Here is a 14,626-nt window from a genome sequence, read left to right as displayed (position 1 = left end):
CACTTCTTCCCCTAGTTTAATTCCACCTTTTAGCTTGGACTGCCCCAGTCACATAATGCTACACCTAACTACTTCATTTTGTTCTGTTGCTAACAAAGCCACTGGAAAGCCCAACATGCTTGGAAGTATGCTGACGTTGAGTATAAGTGTTGATGTTTTCCATTAAAAAAAATACAACAAATTTGATTTCATTAACAGAGTTGTTTGAGAATGTGAGATAGCTAATGATTGCTCCTGCCAGGAATGTCATGATAACATATTATAAACATATATTTCAGCATGTATTATATCAATACATTACTGCAGTTTTACCCATAATGAGCAAAATGAGTGCTGATGATACATACCTCTGTATTTTATATCACTAATTATTTGTCTCAATATGAGTTAGTACCGTGGCAAATTTTGTGATTTTACTTTGCCTATAAAGCCACATTTTTTCAAAGAAATGGACAGAATGCAAAGAGAAAAGGCTGTTAAAGGGCCATATTAAAGACTCAGGGTAAAGTCCAAGTCTGCGCATGTGAGAATGGAATGGGAAATGTGAAGAGAATGATAGCGGATGTGCTATAGATTGTTCTGTAAAGCACCTTTCAGAAAAGAGTGCTGTATGGCACACTATATGGTTCTTCTAATGTTAAAATGTCATGTCTGTTACAATAGAAGGACTGTTTTTCATGACTTATAGAACCATTTTTCTAAAAGATGCTATATAGGATAATCTATAGCACATTTCCTATCAATCTGAGGAACCCATTCACGATGCAAGGAACCTTTTAATCATGCAAAACGTTTTTGAGCATTTTGGGTTCTATATGGAACAATTTTCTTTACTAAAGAACCCTTGTAGGACCATCGTTTTTAAGTGTGTACTGGGGAAAAAACAGGAACACACAGAACTGCATTTTTCTCCCCTAATGATCACTCAAGGACCCTTAGTATCCAAAAAGTACAAAAAGTTACACACACACACACACACACACACACACACACACACACACACACACACATATATTGGGTAATGGATTTACTTCTTTGCTAAGGTACTCCATCTATCCAATTATGTGTGAGCTAAACCAGATGGGGTCCCTATGTGGATGGGAAGTGTAGTTATATTTGTGAGTCTCTGTCTGTTTAATTTGTGGGTGCAAATGTGTGATAAATGCATGTGAATAATTTTCTTGCTAGCTTCTTTTAGCCAAGAGAAGGGCCCAGCAACTGGCAGGATGATGGGTACTATTAGTACCATTAACACAATACATGTATTTAAAATGATAAGCCCATTTTAAACATGGCTCCTCTATGTGGGGAACTCAACCCATGGAGTGGAATTTGGTCATTTTAAGAACAAATTTAATTAATCATCTCATGTGAGCAATTAGAAAAAAAGTAAAAGTAATAAGTAATAATTTTCATGAATATTATGTGCTGTATTTGTGTTGTAAATATACTGGATTTTTGCCAGAACATACTTTTGCTTGAGTGAGTTTATTATACTCTACCCAACACTGATTCTTCTATAAATTCAGCTTTCAAATACAAACCCAGTTATGTCCATGTTTGCATGTAAACAAAGATAAAGATTTTTGTAATCAAACTATATCAAGCCTTTGCAGTATGGTTACATGTTCTCCAGTCATAAAATATTTATTTAATAACAACTATTGCTAAGTAGGGCAAGTGCAGAGAATTTCTAGAGAAACTCTGGAGTATTGGGTCTGGAGATGTCCCGGAGTGATCTTTCACACATGCAGCTCACAGCAAGAGATTTTTTTGTTAGACATGCTCTCGCAGCAGGAAATGAAACATGTGCTTTAGACGTGGAGCAGTGCCTTGCAGCAGCGAGTGCAGGAGAAACTCTGTTCTCACATGTGCTGACTTTAACTTTACCTGGAGTCTTCACTAGTGTGCTCTAACAGTATAAAAACCAGGTAATGTCCGCAACAAATCTTGCAAGTGCTCGTGTTCACACCTACAGTTCCTGCGGGTAAACATTTCTGGATTACCATGTGAAAGAGGCATGAGTCAGTCAACCACGAACAACCAGAATTGTGCTTCTTCAGTTTAGCACTGGAGGCTAAGAGGCTAATATTGCTAATAACACTAGAAGTCAATATAGATCCAAGTATTTTTTTTAAGTTGTGTTTCATTTTATAGTTTGCAGTAACTTATACTGTGCTCTTAAAAATAAACAAACAAAAAATGTCTGTGATACCTTAATAAAGAGCTGGATGTGGTTGGGGTGGTTTGTGTGAAGGTTTTTCCTCAAAAAACTGCTGATTTTTGGGATTCATTGAAAATATTAGCTTTAGCTTCAGCACTAAACAAACAAAATGAGGAAACGTGACATGTCAACTACATCTGGGTGAAGTGGAAAATAGTGAACATTTTTAATTTTTAGGATTTTTTCCCCAGTTCATTAAACAAAGCACTCAAACTTACACCAAACTGACATAACTGACTGAGCTACGGGAAAGTGAATGGGTGTTTCCGTAACGCATTCCGTAAATTCTGTGAAGTTTATCCAAATCTCACAGATGCTTCTATGAAAGAATGCATAGGTGGGTGGAGAGCAACATTTTCTAAGCAATTACAGCTCTGCCTTAACTATGAAATATTTGTTACAAGTAAAACTTATCCATAAAATCCAAGACAATATTCAATTTAGCCCTACTGCATGGTCATTCAAATATATTAGTACAGTAATACCTTGACTTATGAGTTTAATTCATTTTGTGACCAAACACGTAACTTAATTTGCTTGTATATCAGCTTAAAATTCCCCCATTGAAATTTTTTAAAGTTTTTAAAAAAGAAAATGTACTTTATAAATAACAAACAAAATGTATAAAAAAGAGAATTTATTTCAAATAAAAGAGAAAAAAATACAAAATAAAATAGAATGATAAGAAATAAACTGATTCTGTTAAGTGTATTTACCCAGAAGATCAGAAGAATACACTGGTGGAGGTGAAGGAGTTTGGCGGTGGAGGTTGGGAGTTTTTCTTTTTGTGCTCTATCGCTTAATTTACTTGCTACACTGTTAATGCTACAATGCTATAAATAACAGCGATACCACTGAGATAAAAGATGGGGCTGTCACTAGAGGTTAATGGAAAGGGGGGCTAAGCTTTAACTAGGGGGGTCTGGGGTAGTTGTCTCATAGCAGCACATTTCTTTGACAATGTAAGGATTAAGCAAAGCCACAAGGAGATAAGATAACATTAGTTCTATCTAAAGCAGAGATGTAGTTCCCAGTGTTTCAGCTCTGACCTTCAGAGAGCTAAAATCGCCGCCGCAAAACAAACCGCTGTAGGAGGGACGGTGAATCCATTGGCTGCACACTGAATAATGGACAGATATCTCTGGCTGCTGATTGGCTAAATAAAGGTAATGACCAAAGAAAATCGTGTTCTCTGTTTAGGAGCCATATAGAATCTGTCCCTCGCTCCAGCTGAGAGCGAGGGCGCTGCGTGTTTCTGTCTCAAACATAAAAGCGTGACCTCAAAAAAGACGTAACAAAACTCGTCCCGTAACGGTTTCTAACAGACCGCATCTTTTAGTGTCCAAATACGGGACACTTGGCAACACTACCTGTGCGTATTCTGTCAGAAAACAATACAGACCGATAGCCAACATCTAACTGGAGACAGAACAGTTGTTGAAAATGAAAGAAGTATGTCAAGCGTCACGTGAACTGAAAGTTTGTTGGGCTACCTTTGGTGGGTGGTGTAAGCTCGCTCGCTCGTAACTCAGATCTTGGCTTGCATCATAAAGCAAAAAAATCCTCCAGGCGATGGCTCATTTCTCGTAAGTTCGTAAGTTGATTCACTCGTAAGTCAAGGTTTCACTGTATTTCAATATCTACACATTGCATTTAAAGGACATTTTATGTCATCCCATTCTAAATTCTTAGGCATTCATATAAAGTTGGTCTCGTCCTTTGCAGCCCAAACCCACTCTTCTGGGAAGGATTTCTATAAGGTTTTGTCTTTATTGTGTTGATGGAATTTTTTGGCCTATTCATCCAGAAGAGCATTTGTGAGGTCAGACAACGAGGTTGGATGAGAGGGCCTGGTTGAAACGTGATCCCAAACAGGTTTGATGGGGTTGATGTCAGAACTCTGCAGGCCACACCAGACTCAATCAACCATGCCTTTACAGGCCTTGCTTTGTGTACATGTGTCATGCAGGAACAAAAAAGTATTTTGCCATTTCTTCCCATAAAGTGCGAAGCATTCAATCATTTAATCCATGTCTTGGTGTGCTGATGCATTAAGAGTTCCCTTCACAGGAACTAAGGGGCCTAGAAAAACCTCAGAAAAACAAGTCCATAGCATTATGCATCCTCCACCAACACAGACTTGTACCTCAGACTGCCAGATACAGAAGCTTGATTCATCAATCCAGCCAACATGTTTCCACTGCTCCAGAGTCCAATAGCAGCATGCTTTACATCACTCCATATTGCTTTTTTTTATTATGCATGTTGATGTGAAGCTTGCATGCAGCTGCTTGACCATGGAAGCCCAAACTGTTTTATGCTGATGTTAATGGCATTTGGAGAACTGGACCTCTGCATGTATAGTCAGCAGTGTTACCTGTCTCTGTAGCTTTATTTATTTTTATGTTTGTGGCTGAATTACTGTAGTTCCTAAATGCTACCTTGGGTTAACACCACTCACAGTTTAATGCTGAATATGTCGGAGGGAAGAAATCACAAACTGACTTGTTGCTGTGGTGGCATCCTATTACTGTACCATACTTAAATTCAGTCAGCTCTTTAATACCACCTGTCCTTTCAGAAATGTTTGTAAAGACAGAGAGCATGAATAGACAAATACTATTGTCCACATAGTATATATTCAACACTGTAAATTGATAGCACTGGAATCTTTAAAATTACATACTACTGTCATGCTTTCTGCCCTGTTTCTGCCCAGAGCATGTGGCTCTGTTTTGGTTTGTTCCAGTCTCCTCCCTTGTCTCTGCCCTAGCCCCCGCCCTAGTCCTGCCTTGTAATCAGTGTTCCCACCTGTGTCTCCTTTGTTATCTTGCCCTCTTGTTATCTCTTCTAGGTGTTCCCATGTGTATGTAAAACCCTTGTGCTCCTTTGTACGGTCTTGTGTGTGGATGTGTTTGTTTGTGTTTATGCTCATTGGTTCATGGTTGTTTTCTGATTTGTTTTTGTTCATGGTGGTTTTGTTTATGTTCTAAATTGTTTCCAGTGTCCTGCTTGTGTTTTTCTGTTTGTGCATTTGTTTAGTAAAACAAGTAAAAACATTACTTGTGTGTTCCTCCGCCTCAGTCCTCCCATTGGCCGTGATAACTAAATTTGCATTTATGGCTAATTTTTCTATCTAACAACAAAAGAAATTCTTCTGAAAGACGCACATTTTATTGGACAACAAATCCAGTGCCATCTACTATATCAAGCAGCATGTGAGCTCGTGCTGAGCTGTAGGATAAGGGGTTATGACCCCAGTTGAATAAATAGAGGGATAAAGAGAAAGAGAGAGAGTGATGGAGAGATGAAGAGATGGAGCTGTCTTCTGGGATGAGGTGTCGAGCTCCTGCCTTTAACATTCATTGCTAGACAGCAGGCTAGTGTCCAGGGAATGGCTTTGCCCAATATTCCACACACATTCCACTGACCTCTAGGTCAGCAATACTCAAATATTTTAGTCTAAGGATGTTTTTGTGGACAGTATGTGCACCTATAACCTCACCTTCATTTTATCCCGTACCTATATGTTAAATTAGCTTAACAAAATGAAGACCTTGGGTGTGTCTCAGTATCTAGTAAATTTCCCTGCTGCCTACATACACAGCTGTGGAGGTGGACAGCATTCTAAAAAAAATAAAACAACTACTTTCTTAAAAAAAACAACAAAAGGTTTATCAAGGGTTTTTTTTATTACATTGTTTACCGTGGATTTATTTAGAGCTGTGAGCTGTCACATATTCAGTGTCTGTAAAGGATATGATATCGCCTAGCTAATATAAGATAGCATGGAAGTAATGAATAGTAACTGTCTGGGCAATATAATAATTTTATGAAAAAAAAATTCTGACAACACATTTGCTATCACGATTTCAGACTATGAGACGAATTAAAGAGAGCACCCCCACACACTGTCACTGTCCAAAGAAAAATGTCTCCATTTTTGTCTGTTTTTAGTTATTTGAACACAGCAGCAGTCCTTCATTGTGTGAAAATGTCATGATAAATGGACCAACAGAGACTCTCCAAAATTACTTGGAATAAAATCTTTTAGTGTTGACATCCATTGAAAGTTAAGGAAGTTTTTTTTGGAAAGTTACTATTCTGGAGAAACATTTTTATTTTTTGAATAGTGACTATATATTTAAATATTGCACAGCTTGGAAAAGAAAAAGGTAAATGAAAATTAATCATCAGTGTGTGGCATATTAATTTTATTTTATTTTTATCACTGAAAACAAAAACTTAAACTGTCATTTGCATTCTAAACTAATATCTTTTCATTTAAATTTACATTTGTCTCATCTGTGGCATAGTGCTGTTAAAAAGGAAAAGCTAGCTAAATGCATATTGTGCTTTAATTTTAATTTTGATGCTGATAATGCAATTTAAGGGAAAAAGCTAATCTAAAATATAATTAAATTAATGAAAACATAATTTTTATTTTTAGATTTAACCATGAAATATTAGCAAGGTATTGGAAATCAAGTCACAAACAGCTTTTTAAATTTTATTTTGTATGGTCACAGAATTTAAAAAAACCCTACAAACTTAGTGATTTCGTTTTTTAATTTTGTTGTGATATTTGCACATGTGGAAAAATAATTGGCAAAAATGTATTGAAACATTAATATTAATTAATATTAATATATAATATTCTATTCCATTTCCTTTTTTTTAGTGGATCTTTCTCTCATATCCCCCCCTCATTCTCTCTCTGTTCCCCTCTCTGTCTCTGTTTCTCAACTTTACTCACTCTCTCTTGCTTTTCTTTCCCTTTGTGTCTCTCCTTCACTGTCTCTCTCGTTTTTTTCTTTCCGTATTTGTATTTCTATCTCTCCCTTATCCACCTCTTGCAACTTCCTTCTTTCTCTGTCTCCCAGTATTCTGCTCTTTTCCCTTATACTTCTCTTCATCCACTCTTATAATTCTCCTCCACATTTCTCTTACATTTAAAAACTCCCAACTTGTGCTTCTGCTGATGTGGGCAGAACCGTACTGGGGAAAGTAGTTCAGCTGTGAACTCTTTTCTCCTCTCGGTCTGAGAGGCTTTTGTAAATGAGGCTGGAGTGGTAAACATGTTTCCTCTCGTCTGTGAGAGGATTTAGAGCTGTAGCTCAGTGAGTTCAGTCCTCAGGGAGATGTAGGACATGGCCATGTTACTGTATTCAATTACCAAGCTTAGGTTATTCATTTACTTTCTGACACATACATACAACAAAACAGCAACAAAACCATCCAAGTGGCAGACTGTAAATTGGTTATGTAACCTAATGAAATGCAAGGCATCTCTGGAGCATTTTCTCAAGATAAATTTTCTCTAGATTAGATTAGATTACTTTTCATTATATTAGACTATTGCTGAACAAAGAGATCAACAATAATAATTCTGAAATGTATTTTATATTTAGGAGAAAAACAATGAGTCAAAAAGAGACACAAGAGAGTGATACAGGAGATAAAGGATAGAGTAGGGTTTAGTTCATCTGGCATATCTAAGCACTGTTTGTTACTTTACTGAGGTCTTTATTTCAGGAGACATATTTGAGCAGGAGACTTATGCTAAAGTCTCAATTGTCTTTCCCTCTGACCTCATTACTGTCTAGGAGAAACTACAGAGCTGTTAAGGAGATTTAATTTCTGATTTTACTTTCCTCTGGGCTATTCTGGGCTATATTTCAGCTCCTATTTCTTTATCTTTTATTATAATCACAATTCTATAAACTAACATTACACAAAGACCAGGATGTATCATGATCATCAAAATGGGTAAGGGATCACAAATCACACTTCTTGTAAGGAGGTTTTTTATTTCTAGTTCCTGATGCTGCAGCCCTTAATAGTCAGGACTCTCAGGCTGAATGCTATGTTATAAGGGGAGTTGTAGCCTGTGGGTGGGACCTAAATTGTAAACAATTTTAGTATAACATCCACCATTTCCTTTTGTGAAATCTGCTATATAAATAACATTTGATTGATTGACTGACCTTGAGGAATCTCAGGATTCTTTCACTGTTTGGTATATTTACTGTAACTGGCAATAGATGAGTTAAAAACCCAGAAAAAACCCATGTTTTTATGGTTTTACACTTTTTCATATTAATTTGCTGAGCCTCTAAGAAGATGTGTTTTGAGACAACTGAATTTCTTCACCATGTATTATTAATCTGTCAAATGCTAATAAATGAATGCCAGATACTGTTAAGTAAGCTCTATATGCTATTAATTGTGTGGCAGATATTATTCACTAAGCACCAGAGCACTAAGCACCAGAGCACTAAGCACTAAGCACCAGATGCTGTTAAATGATCACCAGATGCTAATTAGTGAGCATTACATGCTAACAAGCAAGCACCGGCTACTCAAACTTGTGCTAAGTATTGTCTTGTGCTCACATCTGTTACTCACTTCACGGTATCTAGTGTGCACAAGATTGCAACTGGTATTTGCATAAAACTTAATCTACCAAATAGATGCTCACAAGTTGTTTCCTTAAGAAAACCCCGAAAAACTTAAGGCCACACATTGCCAGAGGCTTTGCATTAAACAGTGCATTATATGGCACAATTAGAACACTTCGAAAATATGAGTAATAATCTCTCTCTCTCTCTCTCTCTCTCTCTCTCTCTCTCTCTCTCTCTCTCTCCACAGACAGCAATTTCATCCTGGCCAATGCTCAGGTAGCAAAAGGCTTTCCAATTGTGTACTGCTCAGATGGCTTTTGTGAGCTCTCAGGTTTTGCACGCACTGAGGTCATGCAACAGAGCTGTGCCTGTAAGTTCCTGTATGGCCCTGAGACCAGTGAACAGGTCATCATGCACGTGGACGCAGCTCTTGAGGAGCGCAGTGAACTCAAAGAGGAGATCATGTTCTACAAGAAGACAGGTGAGAGGACATCACATATTATATCTACTCATGATTTGCTTGTATTTGTGGGTGTTATATGTGCAATTCCAGACTCTCTTATGTGCAATTCCAAAACCATTCTGTGGTTCCAGTTCAATTCAAACCAATTCAGTTCAATAATAAAAAAGAAGCTTAATTGGGATAATAATATAAGTGTCTTGTCAAAGCTTTTAAACTAATACTGTTGATTATTCAGCATAAACACACACATACAGACACACACACACACACACACACACACACACACACACACACACACATTCATATAGCTCCCTTAGGTAATTCAAAAATGGAAACTTGTTCAAACTATTATAGAATATGCTTAATCTGCTGCACACACTTTCTACACCTGCTCACACATAGATCCACACAATCACATCAACACACAGAGGTGATGCTTTGTGAGTATGGAGTGCCAGGGTTGTTCTGGTGAGCCATACGGTACTCTCAGAGTTTGAGTTGTGTTCGCATCCTTGGCAAGTCAAGCTTGTTCAGTGTGGGCATTGGACTCCATCAGGGCTGTGCCTTGTCTCCACCCCTGCTCCTGATATTCAGGGACAGGGTGGAGAGATGTAGCCTGGGACACAAAGGCTTCCATCGAGGTGTTTCTCACAGAGGCCTCCAGCATTCAGTTGAGCAGTTTGCTGCAGAGAGTGAAGTGGTTTGTATGCGGATTAACACCTCCAAGTCTGAGGCCATGGTTATGTTCCAAAAACAGATGGCATACTTCCTTCAGGTAGGGGTGAGAACCTACCCCAAGTGAAGGAGTTCAAATAAGATTTTCCTCTCTGGCCAAGCTGAGGTCACTCAGTCTGTTCTTGGTCAGGATATGCCTCAGATGAGTGTCTCTGACAAAGAATATATAAAGGGCAAGTGTGTAATCTTCTCTCATAGTATGGTAGCATATTAGTTACTTAAGATGTTTTTTTTGTTTTGTCCCAAAGTTTAATATAAGCATTTGTATGTGTATGATGAATTGTTTAATTGGAATTTGATTAACAGATGTGGTCTGAGGGCGGCACGGTGGCGCAGCAGGTGGTGTCGCAGTCACACAGCTCCAGGGGCCTGGAGGTTGTGGGTTCGATTCCCGCTCCGGGTGACTGTCTGTGAGGAGTTAGTGTGTTCTCCCCGTGTCCGTGTGGGTTTCCTCCGGGTGCTCCGGTTTCCTTCCACAGTCCAAAAACACACGTTGCAGGTGGATTGGCGACTCGAAAGTGTCCGTAGGTGTGAATGTGTGTGTCTGTGTTGCCCTGTGAAGGACTGGCGTCCCCTCCAGGGTGTATTCCCGCCTTGCGCCCGATTATTCCAGGTAGGCTCTGGACCCCCCGCGACCCTAAATTGGATAAGCGGTTACAGATAATGGATGGAATGGATGTGTTCTGAGCTCATCTGAGGAAGGGCTTACACATCAGTTACTGTACAGTAGCTGATGAGTAAGCTCTTCCATTGTCCCATCTGCTCCAGTTAATAGTGTAAAGAAGTGGTATTCTAACTTTTGTAAAGTAAACTTTTGCTTTTGCAGTGGAAAACGAGCAAATAGAATACCGGACAGCTATCAGCCATATAGCCATTACCACAGAGGGGTTTCTGTTATTTCAAAAACAGAAATGCCCAAAATACATACACTTTCATCATTGGAAGGTCTGGAGAAGCTTTAGTACTTCATATCAAAGTTTACATGTGTTTTTTTTTATTATGTGATTGTGTTGTACAGTAAATATGGAGGGCAGGACTAATAAATGCAGAAACCAAAAAAGGTGCACAACATTTTGTTCATAATATATCACTGGCATCAGTGTTTTTCTTGTTCATTCTATTTAAAAATAAATACTAGATGACCTACCACCAAAAAACAAAGAAGACCAAGAACATTTAGTATATTTTAAGAATTACAATGACTTATTTATTCAATGTAATAGGTTAGTGTAAAACACAAAGTTTAAAGTGGCTGTGCACAGCTTTATGGAGTTTTATAAACACACTAATGCCACAACACAAAGACACATACTCATGCGAAATAAGACAAATTCAGCAGTCCTTCTCTTTCTGTGAAATATAATACATGTGTAAATGTTGCTGAGTTCCGAGCTGTCTTGCTGAGCTTGTGAACAGCAAGCAAACACAGCCCCAGAAACACACACAAATGGTGTTTGTTCCTGTTTTATTTCCTATTATTTATTTATGTGAAACTTTGTAAATGTCCCTATCCAGCTCCACTAGGCGATGTGTGTGAGGCTCTGTGCTCTTTCTTGAGTTACTGAACCTCGAAACGCCCACAGACAAAGACACGGCTCATGCTGAAGAACCTACATTCTTTGGTTCCAGCTGGGAACTATTTTCTTCTGGTTTGCAAACCAGTTTATGTCAGTGGAAATGGGCCAAATGGATTCAAATTTAGTTTACGAATTGGAACCCTCCCCACGTGGTAGAAAAGTGCTATGTGAAATATGGCTAAACTAACAACACATGGTGTAGTAGCACCACATTGTGAAATATGGCTGAAGTAACAGAATGTGAAATGAGGTTCCTACTTGCAGAAGGGCATTGCAACATTAGAAGTCAGTCAGTCAGTCAGTCAGTAAGCAGAAATGCCTCTTTATGCCAGCCCAGTAGGTGATCTGGCTACAAGTACCAGTGTATACCCATCAATCCACAGGCTGTGTTCTTGTGGCTGAAAGCAAACAGATTCTCACAGCAATACTTTATTAAGTAGTGTAAAGCATTTCTAGAGAAGTAGACACAAACAGTGTATCCAGAAACAGTGTATGAACAGCTGCCTACAAACCTATGACTAAAATGCAGTTACATGCTCTATGAATTTTTACATTTTAATAACATTTTATAAAGGTTATCATGCTTTGACAGGCACTCCCTTTGAAGTCCTGCCAAAGCAGATTTAATATTTAAAGTTTATGTGCAACTTGGTGGCATAAGGTTTAGTGTTGCTGCCTCAGGGTCCTGTGTTGGATCCTTAGAAACTGTCTGTGAGGAGTTGAGTTCTCCCTGTGTCTATATTGGTTTCCTCCAGGTGCTCCAGTTACTCTCACAGTCCAAAACACACTGAGCTTGTCTAAGCAGGTCTGAGTTTGCGAATGGGTGAATATCTGATGTCTTGTTATGGACTGGTGTAAAGGATGAGATCCTAAATTGATCCTTTGCTCCACTGGGGCAATAAGTTGTTGATGTTGGCCCCATCTAAGCTCTTGCCTGCTGCAGGGGTGGTCAATCCTAGGCTTAAACCTAAAATTCTGCATGCAATGGCATTGGGGGATGAAGGGGCTGTCTGTGGTCTCTGCCCTGTCTAAGAAAAGCAGTAAAATGAGAGAGTGAGCTAGTTTTCTTTAAAAAATAGGAAAAAAAATTTATCTGGGAGGAAATACAATTATCAGTACTGAGTTTAGTGAAAAACATAATTTGGCCTGTAATTGTCTTAGAGGATGAAGATTAACACAGAAAACACTAAGCACACCTCTGCTAGGTATTTCTCACTGAGCTCACACCAAAAACTACTCAGAGTCAAACAGATTGAGAGTCATGTGTCCAAAGACCTGCCTCAGCCGGTGGGGCTCAAGAATTTGCTACAAGCTTCACCTCCCAGATCAAAGCTCTGGCTGTAAAGGGTCTTGTTTCCTTGCCGGGGAAAAAGGGCATGGCTCATGGCTTTAATGAGCCTCCTCTGCTCATTCTCTGAAAGCTGGTGCCACAACCATGTTTTCAGACTGTTTTTTTTTTTTTAATGATTATTTAATGTTCTATGTTTTCTTCAACATATAAACCTTTTTAGAATTTATTAGCATCATTTACATCAGATTTTTTTTTTGTTTTTGTTTTTGTTCTTTTCATTTTTACATTCTGAAACATTTGACACTAATGGTCTTCACTACAACACTAGAGAATACAATTTATATTTGAGACATTCATATCTGAGACACTGGTATTGACAGGCCTTAGGTGTTTGTAATATTTAATTTCATTGGATTTTTGACAGTGTGTGAAACATTACGTTGTTTTGAGGAGTTTTCAATGGGAGGACCTCACTGTTGGAGGACATGGCACCTCACTTGTGGAAATGTTTAGTGCTACATGCAAAGATGAAATAATAGTCTTGAGTAGTCTATATTATAATAGCTTCTTGAGTCCTGAACAATCAGTTGATCGACAAGACAATTTCACGGATTGGCATGATAGCTAGATATGCCACACAATATTTTCCAATTAGCTTTCAGGCGTCTGAAACACAGCTAACTGGCAGTTAAGGCACTGTCACTCTTTTTCAATGATGAGTGCAGCCAGCAGCCTTCAAAAATGTAGTATGAAGTTCCCAAGTGGTGAAACTCTCTAAAGCTTGGCCTGATCATTAGGAGATTGCAAGTTTGATCCCCAGTGATGCCTCAGCCATTTGTGGTCAGGACTCCAACTGAACATAATTGGCCTTGCTCTCTCTGGGTGGGTAAGATGGACCTTTCTCTATTCATCTTCGCTCAGCATGATGTTAGCCAATGCAATTAGCTAACTTCATTTAGTTGGACAGATAACGCTCTCCTCCAAGCATGTTGAGATATGTAATGACTTTGTGTTTGAGACAGTTCAAGAATGGGCTAGAATCCACCCTCTCAGCTTGGTAGTACCATGAACTTAATATTAAAGCAGTGCCTCATTTTTTTTTTTTTACTAATAATTAGGGCTGTGTCTGTGAGTAGGTGTAAAGAGCATTACCCAACCAAAGAAGTATTCTCCTCACTCATTGAAATCTCTTTCTATTAAATACACTATTATTTAGCTATTTTATTGAGCATTCATTGTTTTTTGTTTGAAATAGACTGGAATGCATCAGGACCCCATTCCAGGGTTTAAAGTTGAGCTGCCATATTCAACATTGATATTATCAGAGGGGAACTATGTGTTTTTGTTTTACTGTTTTAAACTGTGTGTGAAACGAAGTGTCTGTTAACCCACTTCTATTCAGCCACAGTCTTTTCAGTTGGTAGGAAGTTTACAGGGGAGCCTACACAGTCTCCATGGTAACAACTCATAGTGTGGTGTGTTATGAACATGAATGAAGCAGATATCTCGCAGTTGTTTATGTTCATGTAAATAAAAGCAGTGATACAGTTCTGATATCTCTTCAGTATTTAATATTATTTTTCGTTATGTGTTTATGTTTTAAAATCTCCATTAAACAGCAGTTAATTTCCAATTGGAATGTTCAGTTACACGTTAAATTGTGCAGCGCTAGCTTGGGCAACCAACTGCAGCACTATAAAAATCTTCCTTCTCTCTATATTAATAGTGTTAAACTGATGTGAATGGGGGCGGCATGGTGGTGCAGCAGGTAGTGTCACACAGCTCCAGGGACCTGGAGGTTGTGGGTTTGATTTCCGCTCTGGGTGACTGTCTGTGAGGAGTTGGTGTGTTCTCCCCGTGTCCGTGTGGATTTCCTCCGGGTGCTCTGGTTTCCTCCCATAGTCCAAACACACGTTAGTAGGTGGACTGGCG

General features: G+C 38.6%; 1 protein-coding gene across 1 annotated transcript in view; it reads left to right on the top strand.

The window, feature by feature from the left end:
• kcnh8 (potassium voltage-gated channel, subfamily H (eag-related), member 8) overlaps window positions 1–14,626 on the top strand; it is a 95,611-nt gene that overhangs the window by 13,577 nt on the left and 67,408 nt on the right. Inside the window, exon 2 of the mRNA XM_066674310.1 lies at window positions 8,876–9,109. Within this exon, the coding sequence (XP_066530407.1) occupies window positions 8,876–9,109 (234 nt within the window). The remainder of the gene's footprint in view (window positions 1–8,875; window positions 9,110–14,626) is intronic.

The sequence above is a fragment of the Hoplias malabaricus genome, chromosome 6 (assembly GCF_029633855.1).
Source record: "Hoplias malabaricus isolate fHopMal1 chromosome 6, fHopMal1.hap1, whole genome shotgun sequence".
In the NCBI taxonomy this organism is placed as follows: domain Eukaryota; kingdom Metazoa; phylum Chordata; class Actinopteri; order Characiformes; family Erythrinidae; genus Hoplias; species Hoplias malabaricus.
This window is presented reverse-complemented; position numbering and strand designations above follow the sequence as displayed.